Consider the following 19,166-nt stretch of genomic DNA (forward strand, 5'->3'; position numbering starts at 1 on the left):
TCTCCTCCTCAGTTTGAAACTTGGGTTACACCTGTTGTGCTCGTGCTTTCCTGATCTGCAATTGGCTGGTGGAACTTGTAGTTTTTCTAGATGCCTTGAATGCATGCCAGACGTCACTGTGTTCAGCTGGTGCCTCATGAGGCAAGACTAAATTCTTCTCTGATGCTATTGGTGGTCATGCAGAAAGGGAAGACTTTCAAAATGTAATGGCAGCATGCATTGGCTAAGAGTTGGAGTTAATTGCTACCATAAATAACATCTTTGAATTCTTTAACTTCTGAACTGTTGGCTGACCATCTGGTTATTTCAGGTTGATAGCTTAGGTGCTGTAAAGCTGATCACTGAGGATGCTGTTGCTTTACAATTAAAACATTATTGCTCTCTCTGTGTAGACTTAAGCAGAAAACATTTTTCAAGTTTCATAAAACTCATGAATGTTGCATGGCACAGGACCTTCAAAGAGGCTCCCTTCCCTGGCAGGACACCTGGTTAGAGTGGCTGCAGTTTTCTGTCCCCTTAAGTCACTGGATGTAGCTGCTTGGGATCGTCAAGAAACAAGTTAATGTGATCTGTAGTAGGTGAACTTGTAATAAAGATTGAAAGATTCAAAGCAGTTTGTAGGCACAGGGATAAATAGTGGTATTTGCTGTTACGCCTTTACAAAGAAAGTATAAAGATTAAAGAGTTTATTCTGATTGGCTCTTAACCTTAATCAACAAAAACCAACAACAACAAAAAATCAAAACAACAGAATCCCTGTGTTTTATTATTTCACAGATAGGAGAAAACAGAAGCTTTTCTACCTGTTAGCTAGAAAAATGTCTATCATAGAGGTTGGGGGGTTTTGGATGGCATATGCTCAGATCCTTTTTTGTGAGTTTGCCCTATAGTCCATGTAGGCTAGTATGGTGTGTCTTATAGTAGCCAGTAGTAAAGACAGATGTCGGAACAGGGCACTATTCAGACTATTGGAATACAAGTCTTCCCTCAGTAGGATTATCAGTGATTTGGCACTGGAATGCTGTTGACCTAATAGGTAAATACCCATTAGGTGTAGGGGGAGTGTGGGAAATGGATTCAAAGTAAATGCTAAAAAAAGCTGCTAAAAAGGAAGACAATCTATATATTTTGCTTCCCTACCATTTGCAACAGAAGTCTTAAATTCCAATCCAGAGTTAGGATGTCAAGGATTTTAGAAATCAAAGAAAGCTACAGTTCTGATACTTTTCTCATAATGTAAATATGTGACCTTTTAAAGTCCTGAAGAATTGTTTGTTATTAGAACAGTAATTAATCTTAAAGGCTTTTGCAGTAACATAGCTGCCGTTTCTTGGATTGACTGTAGTTGCAGAATAAAACAAACGAAATTTCTATCTGGAAGGAGGGGCAAAAAAAAAGTGGTAACAGAGCTGACGAACTTCAGGTCCTCCGGTGTTAAGTCTTGTTCCATTGCCCATTATTGTTCTCCTGTGCTTCTGGATTTTTCTCAGCCGCAACAAGTGTGATAGTTGGCCTAGTAAATTCAACTTTGGCAGCAAATGTGAATACTTTACAAGGTTTGCTCTTCACTCATTTGAGTTATGTTACCAACAAATTAATGTGGCTTTAAAGATGATTTTTTTTAAGGATGATCAAGCTTTTAACTCCTTCTGAACTGTTTTGACTACAGAAAGTTGTGACTTTGTGTATATCTTACTGTGTAGGTCCAGCTATTCAAGTAAATAGTTATTTCCAGCAAGAGTTTCCCAGTCTGCCGGCAGCTGGGGATCAGGAAAAGTCAGGCAAAGAGAAAGATGCTCCTGAAGAGCTTCATGGATCAGGACCCAACTTGCGACCGCAAAGTAAGTATATGCTACAAATTTTTGTGAAATTGAATGGGTTTGTGTGGGACTCATTTATTACAAGACTACTTGCATCTCATACAAAGTAAATTGATGGATTGGTTTAATCAACACACTTCTACACTGAACAAACAGATTTTTTAGGGCTTTCTTCTGCTTTATTGTTTTCCTGGTGTGTGGAAAATAGGGTATTTAATCCTATACTGCAGTTCACTTTTGCTTTCCACCACTTAGTACTCCACTTGTGCTCTGGGGAACATTTGTTACTTGCACAGCACTGGAATTTTCTTCCAGTTGCTCGATGTCATGAAAGCTAAAATACATTCTAAAATAAATCTCCTGATATTAACTAATCATATAAATCATCATTAAGGTTGTCCACAAATGTTAGTACTCCTGAGAGAGTAGCCTGAAAAATCCTGTAATCTACAGAAAGTGCTAGACAAGATGTGTGTTGCTTTCAGAGGGCTTGGGTTCTCAGGGGATCATAAACTAGTTACTGTGTTCCAGGCCTCGGTTTATCTCAGTTTTTTGTCAGGTCCTGCAGACTGAGGCCACGTGCTTGTTCAGGTCCTCAGTTGATTTTGGTGTAAAGAATAAGTTGTCAAGAAATTTGAGAGATGTCCAACATCAAATTGAGAAACTGGCTACACACGCCTGTTCAGCGTGCTTCAGACAGTTACAGTTTTGGTCAGCACTGTACATGCTATATTAAGCCCTTCTTTCAGGTCTGACAGCAGAAAGCAAAATGAGCTTGGCAAGTGCTGCCCCTTTAGCAGCTGTGCTCCCCAGCAAAGATAAGTGGAAGAACTGTAATGGATACGTAGGAGCACAGTTTAGCACTGCTTAAAGGGCTTGCACCCCTAAAGGAACATTATTTATAGTGTGCGTTTGAATTTTTTTTGGTCCCCATGGATCTGAGCACTTCTGCTAAGTTTACTCTTTTTTTTTTTTTTTGTCCTAACCCATGTTTCGTAGGCAGAAACTCCTAAAGGAATGGTCTGCCTGTCACAAGTGATAGGCCATTAAAATCCTTTACTTTTCCTAGACTTTTTGCTAGATATTCACGTCCAGAAGTGCAGCTCTCATTGCTTCTGTTTCATTCTTATCAGACAGAGATAAACTCTGGCTACCTGTCTTTACTTAGAAAGACAAAGGTATGTGTTATTTTGAGCTGCTTGAGGGTTCTGTGGTGGACCTTTGCTGCTTAAGAAGCTTCATCTTTCCCTTAACAGCATTCTCAAACTGAGTCAACAGTGGCCCTGACTTGCCACAGCTAAAGCTCTCCTCTGCTGTTATCTCTATCCTTCTTAAATTGCGTTGTGTTTTGGAAGGTAGAATAGGACAACTAGAGCAGTCTATAAACTTTAGTCTTCAGGCGCACAGCTGGATGTAGGGCTGAAAAGGATGAGAAAACAGACCCTGTTTTCTCAAGTGGCCCTTGCTTGTTTCAGTACCACATATGAACGTGTGTCTGCACAGATCGCTGTGTCACTGAAAACTGGGTGGGAAGAATGTGTGTTTCATCATGCCTGCCTGTAAATCTGTAATATAAAGTCTGTTCTTGTTTTTTCTTGTACTGATTCTGTCCATGTAGATGCTACTAGTTGGAGAGAAGGTGGTAATAAGAGCAACTCACCCAGTTCTCCATCTGATCAAGAAGCTAAGGCTCTTGGACAAGAAGATGGTAACGCGACATCTGCAGAACAAAACGATGGCCAGAAGGCAGCAGAGAAGAGGGATGTGCGGTTACCACAGGTTCCTCAGCCCAAGCTGAATGGCCAGCAGCCACCACCTATCTCATCTCAGTACAGAGCAATGATGCCACCTTATGTGAGTGATGGTCACATGAAAAGTTTTTAAGAAGCAGAGATCGGTTATTTGCTTATGTGATTTCCTAATGCCCCTTTCTCCTCCCTTTGTAGCACACTTAGTAGTTCTGCTGGAAGGGGCAGCCGATTGCAGCCGACTCCTCAAAGGATGTGGCTGTCTGTTGCGGCTTCTGCTACACTGAGTTTGAACTTGCCAGGAGTTCATTTACACGCGTAATCACTCCACCTTGGTGACTTCATGTCACACACTTTGTAATATTAAGCAAACTGTCTTAAGAGTCTTGCTGTATTTCCAGTGTGATTCCTTTGATTTCAGTATGCTTAATGCAATAATTTTAAATGAATGGCTTCTTTTTTTAAATCTTTCTTAGATGTTCAATCAGTATCCTAGAATGGCATATCCTCCTTCCATGCAAGGTCCAATGAGATTTCCCAATTCTGAGCCTAGCAGGTAAGAAACTTTGTGTTATTTTTGTCTGAGTATGAACTCTCTGAGTCAATGGAAACAAACAAGCAAAAATAAAAAAACGCACTGAGTATTTTTGGTTGAGTATGCACTGCATAAGAAATACCACTGGTCAGTCTCATAAGTTGGGCTTCTGTGGAGCAGTGCCATTGAGTGGTTTGTGTCTGACAACTCCACTACAAAACTTGAGGGAATTTTCCACATTACAGGATTTTTGATTGGGAAGAGCAGGAGTCACCTGAGGACACTGTTCAGCCAGTATTTAGCCAGTAAAAGGATTCTTCCATTGTTATAATGAAAGGAGTTAATTCCCAGTTCTCAACTCTACTGCTCTCCAACTAAAGTAGAACTGTAATGCATTATAAAATTAATTTTCCTCCTTTCTGTGCATTTCTCCATAGCTGAGGATGGCTGTGCACATGCATGAGGAAGCAAGAGATGCTATAGTACAAACTTTGACAAGTGATCTGTGGTTGGGATCAGGAAGAGGACTGAGAGGCTGAGAAGGATGGCTGGGAGAACTTGAGTATAGTCATAGGGAAAATGTGCAGAACCTTTGACAGTGGGAAAGCATGGAAAGTATAAAGAAATATCTGAGGTGGATACATTGGTAATTAGAAGGATGTCAGATCTATGCAGTATGTTGTTTGAAAGCGACAAGGCATTCTGCTGTCAGCTAATGTTTCACTTGTTTGTGAAGTGGACAAGCAAGACTATAAGCATCTAATCTTGCATAAAGAACCATCTGGTGGTGTAGCAGTGATTATTTTGACTACATGTGGATTATAATTCACATATATACTGTAGCTGAGAGAACAGTATTGTATACTTCAAATAATTGTCATACAAGTTGACCCTTTATCTAGTAATTTTTTGGGTAAATGGTGACAGTGGCCTTTGTTTCTCTTTTCAGAGGGCCAAGGGGAAGAGGGCCACCTTCATGGTGTTCAGAACCCATTGAGCGCCCATCTATTCTTAGTGCTAGTGAACTTAAAGAACTTGATAAATTTGATAATCTAGATGCTGAGGCTGATGAAGGCTGGGCAGGTAAGAAATAAAATTAATAGTTTCTGTTATTTCTACATTGAATCTTTCTGAAAGATTAATTGAATATTTGCTTATGCATTCAGGTGCTCAGAGTGAAGTGGATTACACTGAGCAGTTGAACTTCAGTGATGATGATGAACAAGGAAGTAGTCAAAAAGAGAAGGAAAGTGGGTGAGTTGGTATTGCCAATTGGGTGTGAATGCCACTTAACTAGCTTAGCTTTTGGAAAGGTTGAATGAAATGAGTGCAAGTACTCATTCCCATAGCATTTATTCCAATAATTTAATGCCTTATTAAATTGCATTAGCTGCCTGTAGACTCCAGTCAGCTGGGCATGTAGTAGAAATGATCCTTGCTGAAAAAAGTTCCTTATACTTGGTAAAAAACATTGGGGATAGAAGATACCTGTGTGGAGTATACCTTCAATTTTTCTTATTTCTTTGCACATAGTGATGAACAAACACCATCAAAAGATTCCCAGAGTCCTGATGGCCAGAAGGAAGCAGAAGAACAGACTAAGTCTGCCACCCCGGTTTCCACAGCAGCAACCAAAGGGTCTTATAGCAAAAGCTCTCAGCCTGATCAGGTTTGTGTGTTCTTTGGCTCTTCTGGCAACAGCCTCATCAGGGGAGGTCTGACTCAGGTGTCAGGTCAATTAAGGTTATGAACATGAGTGAAAACACTAGCTACTACTTATCTGAGCTGTGATAACTGATCAGGTGCTGCTTAGTCAACTTGGCTGCTTCTGGTCGCAAAATAAAAATAGGATGTCTTTATCTAGTGTGTTCTAATCCACAGTTGCGAGGGGATGAGAACTCTTGTGTCAGTTACTGCGACTCAGCTGACAAACTTTAACTCAATACTTGTCTGTCCATCCCTGTAATAGTGAATGAAGTCATTCTGGTGTCCGTCATGTTTCATAGTGGCACAGAGTAAATAGCACCCTTTTGGCACACACATCTTTCCTGGGTGTGGGGTTGGGTGTGTTTTGGTTTTTATTTTTTTTGGTACCATGACCCACTTTCTTCAGAGCAACTTAGCAGTAATGTGTCAGCTCACTTCTGACATCTCAGTCAGATTTTATACAGACTTCGGAGAATTCATCAGCTCAACTATTTTGGTTTTGGGTTTATCCTCTAGAGGAGGAAGACTGGCAACCACCTCAGCTTGTGCTTGCTTCAGCCCCTTCTTTTTTTTTCCTCAGAAAAAGCTACTGTTGGCTTTATCTGAAAATTTCCCAGAAATGTTTTCTCTTGATGCTGGTAATAATAAAACTGGAAGATCTTGAATTGGTTTTACTTGCACTTTCTCTGTATATAAATGTCCCAGTTTCTTTCAGGGTTTGATGCTACATTGAATCTGAGGAAAAACAGTACAGTAATATAAACTCTGAAATTTGGATGTTTGAATTGTTAAAGTAATTGTGTAGCTCTCAGTACATAAAGTGGAAATGTTCTTAGCCTTGGTTTGCATGCAAATTTATATTGTATGCAGATCATTAGGTGTAGTATCTTAATGCAGTATAATGTAGTAAATCTGAAATTTGTCAGCTTGACTGTTGTTATAAGCTTTCTTAACCCTTGTACTTCATCTGATCCAACAGGATCGGGGTCCAGCACAGCCTTCTATACATGAAAGAGGTGGTCCTGCTCTTCATCCAAAATCTATTCTACCACCGGTAAGAAAGATTAGAACTTTCCTCATGTCCTTGAGTTAAATTCTTTAATGCTGTGGTGGAGGGATTTTGTCTCAGAAAAGGAAAAATATGCTTCACACAGGGATAAGCCTTTTGTTTAGCAAGTGAAATGGTCGTAGTGCCTGGGACCAGTAACAGTGGGACTCCAACAGAGCTGTGCTGCTAGTTGTGTAAAGCAGCACCATCTTGTAAGTGGCATATGAAATGCATGAGAACTTCAAGAGCTTTCAGTTCTCCAGCCCCATTTGGAAAGTAGAGAGGACAGGGGCATGGGAACAGTACTGGAGGGCTGGCTGCCAAGGCAGGTGAGGAGATGAAGTCCCAATTGAAATGTGTGTGTAGTACCTTCTTACCGATTTTTCAACAGTCCTTATTAAAATCTCTGTTAACCTGAGCTACCTTGCATTTCTTTGGCTCCTTGGGGGACTTTTGTCTGAGATCCGCCCTGAGTATCTGTGATTTAGGGCGGTGTGTAACCAAGTCTAAAAGGTGTTTGTCATCTTTACTGTCACTGTGCCTTAGTGATGGGGAGAAGGAGCGACGTGAGCCCAAATAAATCTTTACCTCTCCTTTTTGAGCTCAGGTTGCTTGAGTCTGAACTGGAGCAGGAAGGTGGAGGCTTGCTTTTTTTTATCCAAATCTTGATTTTTAAAGGTGCCATGCAAATACATGTGTTGACAGATAGTTATAGTATTTCAGCTCGTTGTTTATATAATACGTGCTTGACTTGACCTAACCAATGCTAATATTGCAGCACCCACCTCCACCTGATCGCCAGATAGGACCTGGAAGGCAGGGACCCTTTCCCCCTAAACCAGTACCAGATGAAGATGAAATCTGGAAACAGAGGAGACGACAGCAGTCAGAGATATCCGCTGCGGTTGAGCGAGCCCGTAAGCGACGAGAAGAAGAAGAAAGAAGAATGGAAGAACAGCGAAAAGCAGCTTGTGCTGAAAAGCTGAAACGGTTAAATGAGAAATTTGGCTGCATGACAAAACCCTCCCGGGAAGACCCTCTGAAAGAGAGGGAGAGGGAGAGAGAGAGGGAGCGGGAGCGGGAAAGAGAAAGGGAGAGGGAGAGGGAAAAGGAGAGGGAGCGGGAGAGAGAGCGAGAAAGAGAAAAAGAAAGGGAGAAGGAAAAAGAAAAAGAGAGGGAAAGGGAGAAGGAAAAGGAAAAAGAAGAAAAAGAAAAACTGGAGAAGGCAAAAGAACAAGAACTAGAGAAAGAAAAGGAGATAGAAAAAGAAGATAAGGAGATTGAAAAAGAGAAAGAAGAGGAGAAACAAGTACATGAGGTTCCTGAGCCTGTAGAACCTGTGGCAACACCTGTAGTAGAAAAACAAGAAAGTGAAACCAGGAACAACAAGGAAGAAAAAGGTATGCTTGCATGCGAGTAGGAGTTGTCTGTCTTAAAGCTGAGTCACAGAGCATAGTTGTAATCTAGGAATCTAATTTGCATACCTAATTAACTTAGTGCATCTAGACCATTTATTTTCCTGGTACATTACAGCTGCTAACTGTCCTTTTAGCTAGACCTGTTTGACCAACTCATCAAAATGTTAAAGGAAAAACTGGGCTCTGTCGTTTGGGCTGGACTTTGAAGAATACAGAAAGAAAAGCAGTTTTTCTTTTCTTGCTAAAGGAGGGTCAGCAACTCATGCTGCTAAAAAGCAATGTAAATTATTTCAGCTGTTCTGTTCTTTCAGCAAGCCTGGAGAAGTAGACACAAAGAGCGCGTATTTAAGCTCGGTGCATTTTTTTTTTTTATAGTGGAACTTGAATGCCACAAGATAACTGTTAAGACTGTGCTTAAGAAGGTTGTGTTATCCTTTAAATGGATAAAAGTGATTGTAAAACCAAACCTTGGATTATAAAAAAGTTAAGTCAAATGTAATACGGTAGCACTGAGACAGCACTTCTTAAATCACATAATAGCTACAACCTAAATGCCAGTGGTCGATTAGCCAGCGTATTTGAATTTAAAAGGGACACTGAGAGATGTATTAACAACATTTGTTCTGAGGGGTTGTTTTTTTAACTATTTTTGCCTATATTGGTTTTGCAAACTAAGGCTCTGAGGTTAGAGAAGGCAGACTGTTTTCATTTTAGAACAAAATCCTCTATCTGACATTGTTGTGAAATTGTTGTAGTTTTAAGATTCACTTTTGTCTCCTACATCTCTTTTTTTTTTTTTTTCAGAAGATCAAGCAGTCTTTACACGACAAGACAGTGGTCGGAATGAGAAAGAGATTTCACAGGTGACTCATGAGAATGAGCCAGATTCAGGATCTCAGCCTCGTCCTGCTGTTTCCTCAGGCTATTCTAAACAGTTCCAGAAATCATTACCACCAAGATTTCAGAGGCAGCAGGTAACTAACCAGTTCATTAAAAGAAGGAAGTTCATTAAAGGAATAATTTCTTCTGCCTCTTTCTGAATAAGAATGTGACCACAGGAGTTTCAAAAAGCTTAAGTTGTTGGTTTCCAGCTTCTATAATATGTATGGAATTGGCAGAAATTGCTCTGCATTGAAACTCTTCTTGTCACTTGTAAAGTATGCAAGTGAGCAGAAGGCAAGAGGCTTTTAGAACTGGCCATTTTTTCATCACTTGCCAAAGTGGAGCATTGCCCTGTGGAACCTGGGAGTTGATCATTGTTTCTGCAGCTTTTCCGTAATGGACATGACACTCACAAATATTATTTGGACTTGGATCCTATGATCTGATAGAGCACTCTGCATTAATGACATGCCTGAAGTGTAGGTTGTTCTGTGTCTCTGCTGAATACCAGCAAATCAGTAGCTATTCTAAATTGTCCAGTCTGGTTTTCCCCCTTTTCTCCTAGTTCATCCTCATGCACGTTTGCGATTAATTTTCAGAATGCTTAGTGTCCTGGACATAACTGTACTTGGTGTTTCCAAAAGTTATTTAAATTCTGCTCAAGTCTTCGTCTTGACTAAAAGTCTTGTACTATTGTTTTCTGTTACGCAGGAGCAAATGAAACAGCAGCAGTGGCAGCAACAACAACAAGGTGTCCTTCCACAGTCTGCTCCCTCGCAGCCGTCGAGTGGTCCTGTCCCGCCTCCCCAGCACAGACCCCTTTACCAGCCCATGCAACCACATCCTCAGCATTTAGCTTCAATGGGCTTTGATCCACGGTGGCTTATGATGCAATCTTACATGGACCCACGAATGATGTCCGGAAGACCTGCAATGGATATGCCTCCTATTCATCCAGGTAAAATTCAGCAGCACCTTCTGACCATTGAACTTTTTTGGTTTTGAAATAGAAGTCTTTTGCTGACGACACTATGTGTGGTAACAGTGAATGGGTAAGGTTTTTTTAGAAAGAAAACTACATTCTTTCGTTGTTTGAGACAAAATAGATTTTAGTAATACTGGAAAAATTATAGTCATGTGCCAATGTGTATCTTTGACTATAAAGTAAAATCACAGCTTTCTCCTGTAATGCAGGTATGTCAGTGTCAGTTAAGGATGTACTCAGAATGTTGGTGTAAGCCTTGCTTTGTTACAGATATTAAGGCTGGCATGGGTTAAGTTGAACTGAGAAAAATACTGTATTTACTTTTTGTGTTTCATTACATGTTAGCACTTGATACTGCTTTGCTTATTTAAAACAAACCATGAAATTTTGTTTATTAGCACTTCTAGAGTTTTACTAAATTTGTGTTTTCAGATTCTTGGCTCTAAAACATCCTTTTTAATTTGTGGAATGGCCATCTGACTTGCAGCTAGGAAAGCTATTGTGAATAAATAATACAAGTCTGGCATGCAGTATAACAGAGATACTTACCCGGCTAATGAGCAAGAGAATAGGTATCCTGAATGAGTACAAGGAATGAATGGAAGAAATGGCAGGCTAAGCAAAGACAGTGAAAACTCTGGAATTTCTTTTAAATTTTACCCTGAAAAAGGACCCAGAGTGCTTAGTAGAGCACAAAAATCCCACCTGTGTGTACACTCATATTGCCTTTTCCCATTCAGATCTTGCATCAGAAACTTCACCCACAAGTTCACAGGTCTACAGACCTGGTTTGTCCCATTACAGTGGAAGCAGACAGGTTTTCCTTTTCTTGGTACTAGTGGGGAATATGATTTAGTCATTCTGAGGTCAGCTGACAGTGAGTAGACATTTGATTTCAACAACAGAAGGCACAGAGGAAGGGAGATCAGAGGACAGAGAATAGTCTTCTTCAGTACCTCCTGATATGCTTTGTTTGTCTTGAGGTGGGGTTGTTTGCTAATGTTAAACTGGTTTAAATTGTTGAACTTAAATTTGTCACAGGAATGATGCCTCCCAAACCACTGATGAGAAGAGACCAGATAGAGGGATCAGCAACTAGTTCAGATTCATTTGAACATATAGCTCGCTCAGCAAGAGAGCACACCGTTCCTCTGTCAGAGCCCCGCATGATGTGGGGGTCAGACCCGTACCCTCACGCAGAATCTCAGCAACCTAGTTCTCCTCCCAAAGTGTTAGAAGAGCCTGATGACTTGAGGTAAGCCCGAGTTACGTGCTCTTGTGTGTCTGTTCTCCAAGCCATCCGTGCTTACATGCTTGGCTGTAATTTGTGTTGTAAAACGCAGTTTAAACTGAGGCATAGCTGCTTTTCACGCAAAACTTCAAAAGGAGCTGAGACTGGGGAATGCTTGGCGCTGTTGTATAAGAGACATGCCTGCCTAGTACAGAGTGGGATGTAGAAGGACAATTTACCCCTTGTTTAGCATCTTTAACCTAGTTTGATGAATGGTGATTGCAGTAATATTTTGAATTTTAGGTTTTCTAGAATACTCCTGCAGTGCTTTCATGTTCTCCATCTGTTCTCCATACCCCCATATCAGAGAACTTCTGTCTGATGTATATTAGTTTCAAAAGTGGCATGTTAAGCACAAGTGGTATAAAGCAAGAAAGTCACTTTGGACCTTGGCTGCATGATGAATGGCCAGGAAGGCTTCCTCTACATCTTAAAAGTACCCAAAAATTCTTTTTGCTGTACTAATGTCTGGGTAGTAAGTGTGATATTAGCCTGCTAACTTGGAAGTTCCATTTAATATTGCGTGTATAGCCAATAATAGATTCCTGAAGCAAATTGTACATTTAACACAGAACTCTTAATCAGGATAAAAGAAAACTGACCTCCACAACCAGCAGCCACTGTGAAAATTAATACCTGTTATTTCCTTGATCTGATATTAATCCTTCATAGAAACAAAAAACTATTTCATTTAAGTAAATACTGACGAGTAAAATTTTCTCCCTCACCCTAACATTCTTTATTGCTTGCTGTTTAGGTCTGAGGCACACTTGGAGCAAGAACGTGTTGCTGTCCCTGCTGCTGCTTATCCTGTAGAACACAACCAGTTGGACCCTCATCCAAAGACAGACTTTTTCAGAGAGTCAGGGGAGTTGGAGATACAGAAGTTTCCAAGCAGGCCTTTGGAAGACGTGCAGCCTCTCCAAACTGATAAACCTAACACTGCTGTTAATTTTGAAGGAGTGAATGAGAAAGTTACACGTAGCTCTCCAGAAGAATTGGTGCCTGTGGCTGAAAGTCATTCTTCACTGAAGAGAAGCATTTCCCATGGTTCAAGTCACTCTCTAAAATCGGAAGACCAGAGGAATGAGACAGTAACAAATATCCCTAAATTAAGTAACAGGTCTGTTGAGACAAAGGAGACAATTGAGAGACTCGAGATTAAGCCCAAAAAAGAAATTTTGATTAGTAATAGAACATCAGAAGGACCAAAACCTGAAAAAACTTTCAAACCTAAGTCTGAAACAAGATGGGGTCCTAGGCCAGGTTATGGCAGAAGAGATGAAGGTGGTGATAGACCAGTAAGAAGATCGGGTCCTATTAAAAAGCCTGTGCTTAGAGATATGAAGGAAGAGCGTGAACAGAGAGAAGAGCGTGAACAGAGGAAGGAGAAAGAAGGAGAAAAGCCAGCTAGTGAAAAGCCTGGCAAGTCTGAAAAAAGTGACAAAAAGGAAGCACCTCAAGTGCCTCTGCCTCCGGCTGAGCCTGAGACATCCGCCTCCAGCAGCGCTGCTCTGGTTAAGAAGATAACCCTGGATGCTGCTCCGACACCAGCAAGCCAGGAGAGCGGTCAAACGGAACCTGCAGCTAAAGCTGTGGTTCAGCCACCTGCGCCTGCAGTCATGCAGCAGCTACCGGCTGCTCAGCCTGCTGCTCCACAGCTTCCCCCTGCGCTACCACAGCAGCCGCCTGCTCAGCCAGCAACACAGCAGCAGCCACACGTTCAGCAGCCTGCTACTGCAGTGAAGGAAGAAAAGCAGACCGAGAAGGTTGTTAGCAAGGAGGTTGTGGAGAAACCACGCTTAGAAACCAGACCTGTGAAAAGAGAGCCTGGCTTACCACCTAGGACATACTGGAAAGAGGCTAGGGATAGAGACTGGTTCCCAGATCAGGGATACAGAGGCAGAGGTCGTGGGGAGTATTATTCTAGAGGTCGTAGCTACAGGGGTTCTTACGGAGGACGTGGTCGGGGTAGTAGAGGCCACAATAGAGAGTACCCACACTACAGAGATCCCAAGCCTAGATCAGAACACGTGCCTTCAGGGCCTGTTAGGCAAAGGGAAGAGAGTGAAACTCGTAGCGAGAGTTCTGACTTTGAAGTAATCCCAAAACGGCGGCGACAGCATGGTTCAGAGACGGATTCTGACAGTGAAGTTCACGAAAGCGCAAGTGACACACTGCTTTCAGACAAAGACAGTCTCATCAAAGGCAAGCACCCAAAAAGAGAAGAGCGAGCTGATGTCAAGAAACCTCCAAAGCCCCTGTCATTCAAACCTGAAAATGCTATCAGAGTAGACAACAGATCCCTAGAAAAAACATACGTCAGAGATGATGAGAACAAACCCAAACCAGGATTTCTTCCTAAAGGAGAGCCTTCTAGACGGGGCAGAGGCGGAATGTACAGGCGTGGTGGCAGGGATCCTGGTGGTCGTCCTCCACGTCCATCCACAATAAGGAGACCAGCCTACAGAGAGAATCAGTGGAACCCTAGGCAAACAGAGATCATTAAACCAGAAGATGGGCAGCCTCCAAGAAGAAACGAACATTATGGTCCTATACCAGTTGACAAAAGACCTCCAAAATTTGAGAGAAAATTTGATCCAAATAGAGAGAGGCCACGAAGACAGAGGCCTGCTCGACCTCCAAGGCAAGATAAGCCACCACGCTTTAGGCGCCTAAAAGAAAGAGAGGCCGCATCAAAGATAAATGAGGCGGTAACCAGCTCATCAACAAGTGCCACAGTTAGTAATGCGGTTAATGAACCCTCCAACACTGCTTTGGATGTGTCAGGAAGTAAGACACCCGACTTGTCCAACCAGAACTCATCAGACCAGGCAAATGAAGAGTGGGAAACGGCTTCAGAAAGCAGCGACTTCAATGAGAGGCGGGAGAGGGATGAGAAGAAAACAGCAGATGCAGCAGCACAGGTGGCTGCAAAAGCAGGTGAAAATGCTGGAGCTCCAAAAAGGGAAATAGCCAAGAGAAGTTTTTCTAGTCAGCGGCCTGGAATAGACCGTCAAAACCGACGTGGCAACAATGGGCCAACTAAACCAGGGAGGAACTTCTCAGGGCCTAGGGGTGAAAGGCGGAGTGGTCCTCCTCCCAGGAATGGAAAAAGAGGGTGAGTACCAGCTTCTGTTAGGAAGCACATATGGTCTTAGTCTTGTCCTCTTGTGGTTCAAAATCATGAGTAGTTATTTTAGATTTGTAATAACTGTTAGAAAAGAGAATAAGACTTAACACATGCACCTGTATTTGTGTACTTTCTGTTTTTTTTCGTTTATATACAGACACTTGGAACACAGGGTTAAGAGCAGAGTATTCTTACTGTGTGCAGTGTTAAAGTCTAATTTTAAAAAAATGCAGTGCTGTTTCTCCGAGTTAAGCTGTGTTTTTCAAGATTTGGATGCAAGCTGAAATGCTAGTGTGAGCAGTTTTGCACTTTAATATACAGGTTGCTGCATCACATTTGGCTTTTTGTATTTTTAGATCAATCACCTAGCATAGACAAGCAAGTTGAGGAATGTTTGCCCATGGGACTGTTTTGTTTCTCCATGCTAAAATCGATTGAAACATGATCATTATCTAATGTTACTATTTGCCCACTGTTTTGTAGTCACACTGCACAGTAGTCTGACAAGTGGGAGGCAGGACAAGGCATTCCTTCACTGGATGCTTACCCTGTACTCCAGGACTCTTGTGCTTGTAGGCTGTTGTATCCTAAGTTCAGGTTTTACTTGGGCTTAAAAATTTGTGATCAGTGCTCTAACCTCTGAGTGAAAACTATTAAAAGTTTCTTTGGCTAGTCACTTAAAGATGATGTTAAAGCAAAAGCTGGGTATTTCAGGTTCTGCAGCAAAGTTAGGATGCTGCAAATCTGATTCTTATGGCTTTAGATAGCTTTTGGGAAGTGAGCCTGTGGAGCAAGTATGTTGTACCTTGTTTATAGATTTGCTCACATTGCATGCTGTAAGCTGCTGTTCGGGTTTTTTTTCCATGGAAGGCTTTACTGAGTTCTGAATTGCATACTTGTTGAGTTTTAGTGTCCCTAGCTACATAGACCAAACCAGAGTTGACCTTAAAATTATGCATTTTTTAGTGTGATTCCTTTTGGTAGCAGGACATTTGATATGTCCCCAAAACGGCTTTGCTGCTTGCTGGCTCCTTCCTGAGTGTTTTCTATGGCTGGTCATTAATTTTGCCTTTTTTTTTTTTTTTATATAGGCCATTTGAAGAGCAGACAGCAATTGTCCCTAGTGTTGATCCCACCAACAGCAACTCTGTGCATCAGGAGGAAGGAGGTGTTACTGCTGCAGGACAAAAGACCACCAAGGATGCAAGTAGCAAAAAGAGAGAAGAGCCTAAGGCTGGTCCAAAGAAGCCTAAAGAAAAAGCAGATGCCTTGTCTCAATTTGATCTTAATAATTACGCAAGTATGTACCGATAAAATGCTAACAACAATTTGTAATCTTGCTAGCTTTCCTGCATATAGAGCTAGATGTTGGAAAACTTAGAAAAGAGGAAAGGTGATCGTTTTTTAAAAAACACCAGAATAATTGTGTACTTGAGGAACGCTACCTTTTTCGTATCTAATTAACAATGTGTGCGCCTCTAAAAGGTGGCAAATCTCATTGTGGTTTTATGAATAGATTAAGAACAGTCTTGTTCTGTCACCTAATCTTAACTCTGTCGTTCAGACAGCTTTCCACTACACACTAATAGTTTGCTTAACGTTCATAAGCAAAGGTGGATCACTGATAAGCTTACAGCTGATATTCAGAAATGCTGTTCATTATTATGTTTTAGTTCTTATTTCCTGGAGAGTCTGGTACAAGAACTTCCAGTTTTTCAGTTCTTAAAGATTAATTCCTTGTCTCCAAACTCAACAGGAAAGAACTTGTCAAGCAGCAGCTTACCTTTAATCAGGGCCACCATTTGTGTGGGGGGAGAAATTGCTTCCACTCTAAAGCAGATTTTGGCTTGGTGCACTGCATCTGAAGCTGTTAAAACAGCAGCATTTCATTTTTCTATAGGTGTTGTGATCATTGATGATCACCCTGAAGTGACAGTAGTTGAAGACTCCCAATCTAACTTGAATGATGATGGTTTCACAGAAGTGGTGTCTAAGAAGCAACAAAAACGCTTGCAAGATGAAGAGCGCAGAAAGAAGGAAGAACAAACAGTGCAGGTACAGACCAACATTTATAATAGGAACGAGTTCCTTGCAGTACTGAGAATGTTGTGAAGTGTGTAGTATCTTCATTTCCAAAAAGCTATATTTTCACCTAATAACTAGATAGCTGTATTAATATTAAGTTGTTCAGACTTAGTAAATGAAATTCATTTTAACTTAGTCATCTTAGAATTCCATACATCCTGATTGGGCATTGTCAGGCAGGTGGAACTGGCAGACTGGAAACAGCATTTTTCATACTGTGATATTTGTACTATTGCTTGTATATCAGCTGATTCCAAGAGGGAAATGGATGAGAAATATATCATTGTTCCTGTAGTTAAATACCCCTGATGAAAACTGCTTTAAGACTGGCTTAACCAATTTGGGTTTTGCTGCTGCACAGTGTACAACTGGTTGTTCATACAATCAGCTGTAATAATTGACTTCTGTTTACAGGTTTGGACCAAAAAAGGATCAAACGAAAAAAATCGAGGTCAGAATTCCAAGCTCCCACCCAGATTTGCCAAAAAGCAGCAACAGGCAGCAGCTGCAGCTGCACAGCAAGCTCAGGCTCAGGCACAAGCTCAGGCTCAAGCTCAGGCACAGCCTCCGTGTACAGCACAGACTCCAGGTCAGCCACAAGCAGCCCCTGTTCAGACACAAACCCAGGCTGCAGGAGGGACAGCCGGCACGGAATACACAGTGTCAGGCAAAGTTCTGCAGAACACCCAGGCTCACAACGGTCTAGGAACTGAATTATGGGAAAACAAGGTGCCTCCTACAGCAGTTCTAAATGACATCTCCAAAAAATGTAAGTGGTGTCTTCTGGTTTTGGGGTGGGGAGCAAGTATTGTAGTTAGAGAATGCTGATTGCCAGCTCACTGTTGGTGTCTTATTTGAACCTGCAAATGAATTTTGCATAGGGAACAGAGTGTGGCATTCCCGAGTGCAGTGCTGTAACCTACAAATACCTCTGGAAAGAGATTTCTGCAGTATGATATTATTCAGTATTTTACATTGTTGTCATGTTCTTCATTCACTTTGAATGAGCAGCTGTTATTTCCTTCAGGAATCTCTGTTCTTTTGGGCTTGGTTATGTTTCCAAATGTGATGACTGCCCCACTTGAAAGCAGACAAATAGGTAGCATGTTGTTAACTGCTGAATAGGTTGACAGTTTCTTAACCAAACCTCATTTAATCAAGACTTCCATAATTTCAATTCTCAGTGTACTGATAACTTTAGTCAAATGCATTTAGCAACATGGGGTTTTTTATAAACTCTCGTTTCTTAATTACCAGTGGGACCCATCAGCCCACCTCAGCCACCTTCAGTCAGTGCTTGGAACAAGCCTTTGACATCTTTTGGTTCAGCTACATCTCCAGAGGTAAGAATGGTGGGAAGAAGAGTAGCTGTATGTGAAGCTTACCTAAACTGTATCTCATTGGGATTGTGTACAGTTTATCCATTTATTCAGGCATGCACATACTTACAAATATGTGTAGAATTCCATGAAGTTAAGAGCTAGAACAGGAACACAGGATACAGGCTAGTGCTTTTATGATTGCAGCGTGGAAAAACTGCTCTCTTAATAAAATGTTAGCCCTTCACAGAATCTATAGATAGCTGTCACTCAGTGCTTTTTTTTAAGTAAAAATATTGCCTAGTTAGCATCTGTACAGTTCAGTAATGTAGGCAGAAGCAGGATATCTCCAAGGAACAAAGTGGTTTTTGTGTACCTTCTTAAATCAGAGGTAATAAAAGCAGTAGATGCTGTCTGATTGTATTAGCTCAGCTTATCCTATGTAATTTGCATAGCCCTAAATTTTACATTTAAACTCCTGTGGTTTTGTTTTCTTGGGCTTTTCTGATCTTTATTGTTTCAAACTGTAAGAATGTGACATAACTTTCTTAAGAGACTGTTCTAACTGCATAACGAGATCTGGAAATAGTTTTTAATTTCTTATAGGTCTTGATTAGAATATTAATTTTTGAAATTTCAGGAAAATGTAGTGAAGTTGAATCTGGTTATTTTTATATTACACTTGTCCCTCTCCCCCTTCTCTACCAGTTAATCATCTTGATCTTGTTTACATATTTCTCTACTGTTTTTTTCCTTACTCTTGAGCTTGTATAAACAATAGGGACTTGAGGAGGAGGAAGTGTACATGCATAGATTGTTTACTCTTGTAAATCTGTTGCAGTCATAAATAATGCTTTTGCTGGCAGAAGGTGAAAGTACCCTTTTAGTGGTTTTCAATCAAGCATTTTTTGTATTCTTTTCTGAACCAGTGACATTGTACTAATTTTGAAATCTTTTGAAATCTGTTAAATGTTTACCTTTTAACTAGGGGACAAAGCCTGGGCAAGAAGGTGGAGTCGATCTTGGTATAGAAACTATTCAGTTTGGAGCCCCAGCTTCCAGCGGCAGTGACAATGAAGTTGGCCCCGTACTTTCTGAGAAGTCCACTGACAAGCTGCCAGAACCAAAAGAGCAAAGACAGAAGCAGCCTCGGGCTGGACCCATCAAAGCACAAAAGGTAAAAGGTCATATCGTC

At 41.2% G+C, this 19,166-nt stretch overlaps 1 protein-coding gene across 16 annotated transcripts in view; it reads left to right on the forward strand.

The window, feature by feature from the left end:
* PRRC2C (proline rich coiled-coil 2C) overlaps positions 1 to 19,166 on the forward strand; it is a 70,773-nt gene that overhangs the window by 24,691 nt on the left and 26,916 nt on the right. For 12 of the 16 annotated variants that reach the window (XM_082054585.1, XM_082054577.1, XM_082054590.1 and 9 more), the window contains exons 5-21: positions 1,704 to 1,841; positions 3,424 to 3,674; positions 4,045 to 4,124; positions 5,053 to 5,186; positions 5,270 to 5,357; positions 5,637 to 5,772; positions 6,790 to 6,864; positions 7,637 to 8,258; positions 9,081 to 9,250; positions 9,870 to 10,116; positions 11,185 to 11,398; positions 12,192 to 14,555; positions 15,659 to 15,867; positions 16,468 to 16,622; positions 17,067 to 17,421; positions 17,910 to 17,995; positions 18,960 to 19,148. In XM_082054585.1, coding sequence (XP_081910711.1) covers positions 1,704 to 1,841; positions 3,424 to 3,674; positions 4,045 to 4,124; positions 5,053 to 5,186; positions 5,270 to 5,357; positions 5,637 to 5,772; positions 6,790 to 6,864; positions 7,637 to 8,258; positions 9,081 to 9,250; positions 9,870 to 10,116; positions 11,185 to 11,398; positions 12,192 to 14,555; positions 15,659 to 15,867; positions 16,468 to 16,622; positions 17,067 to 17,421; positions 17,910 to 17,995; positions 18,960 to 19,148 — 5,513 coding nt within the window. The remainder of the gene's footprint in view (positions 1 to 1,703; positions 1,842 to 3,423; positions 3,675 to 4,044; positions 4,125 to 5,052; positions 5,187 to 5,269; positions 5,358 to 5,636; positions 5,773 to 6,789; positions 6,865 to 7,636; positions 8,259 to 9,080; positions 9,251 to 9,869; positions 10,117 to 11,184; positions 11,399 to 12,191; positions 14,556 to 15,658; positions 15,868 to 16,467; positions 16,623 to 17,066; positions 17,422 to 17,909; positions 17,996 to 18,959; positions 19,149 to 19,166) is intronic. The other 4 variants (XM_082054591.1, XM_082054583.1, XM_082054584.1 and 1 more) reach the window with 2 other exon arrangements.

This window comes from Streptopelia decaocto (genome assembly GCF_964273445.1).
Source record: "Streptopelia decaocto genome assembly, chromosome: 5".
Lineage (NCBI taxonomy): Eukaryota > Metazoa > Chordata > Aves > Columbiformes > Columbidae > Streptopelia > Streptopelia decaocto.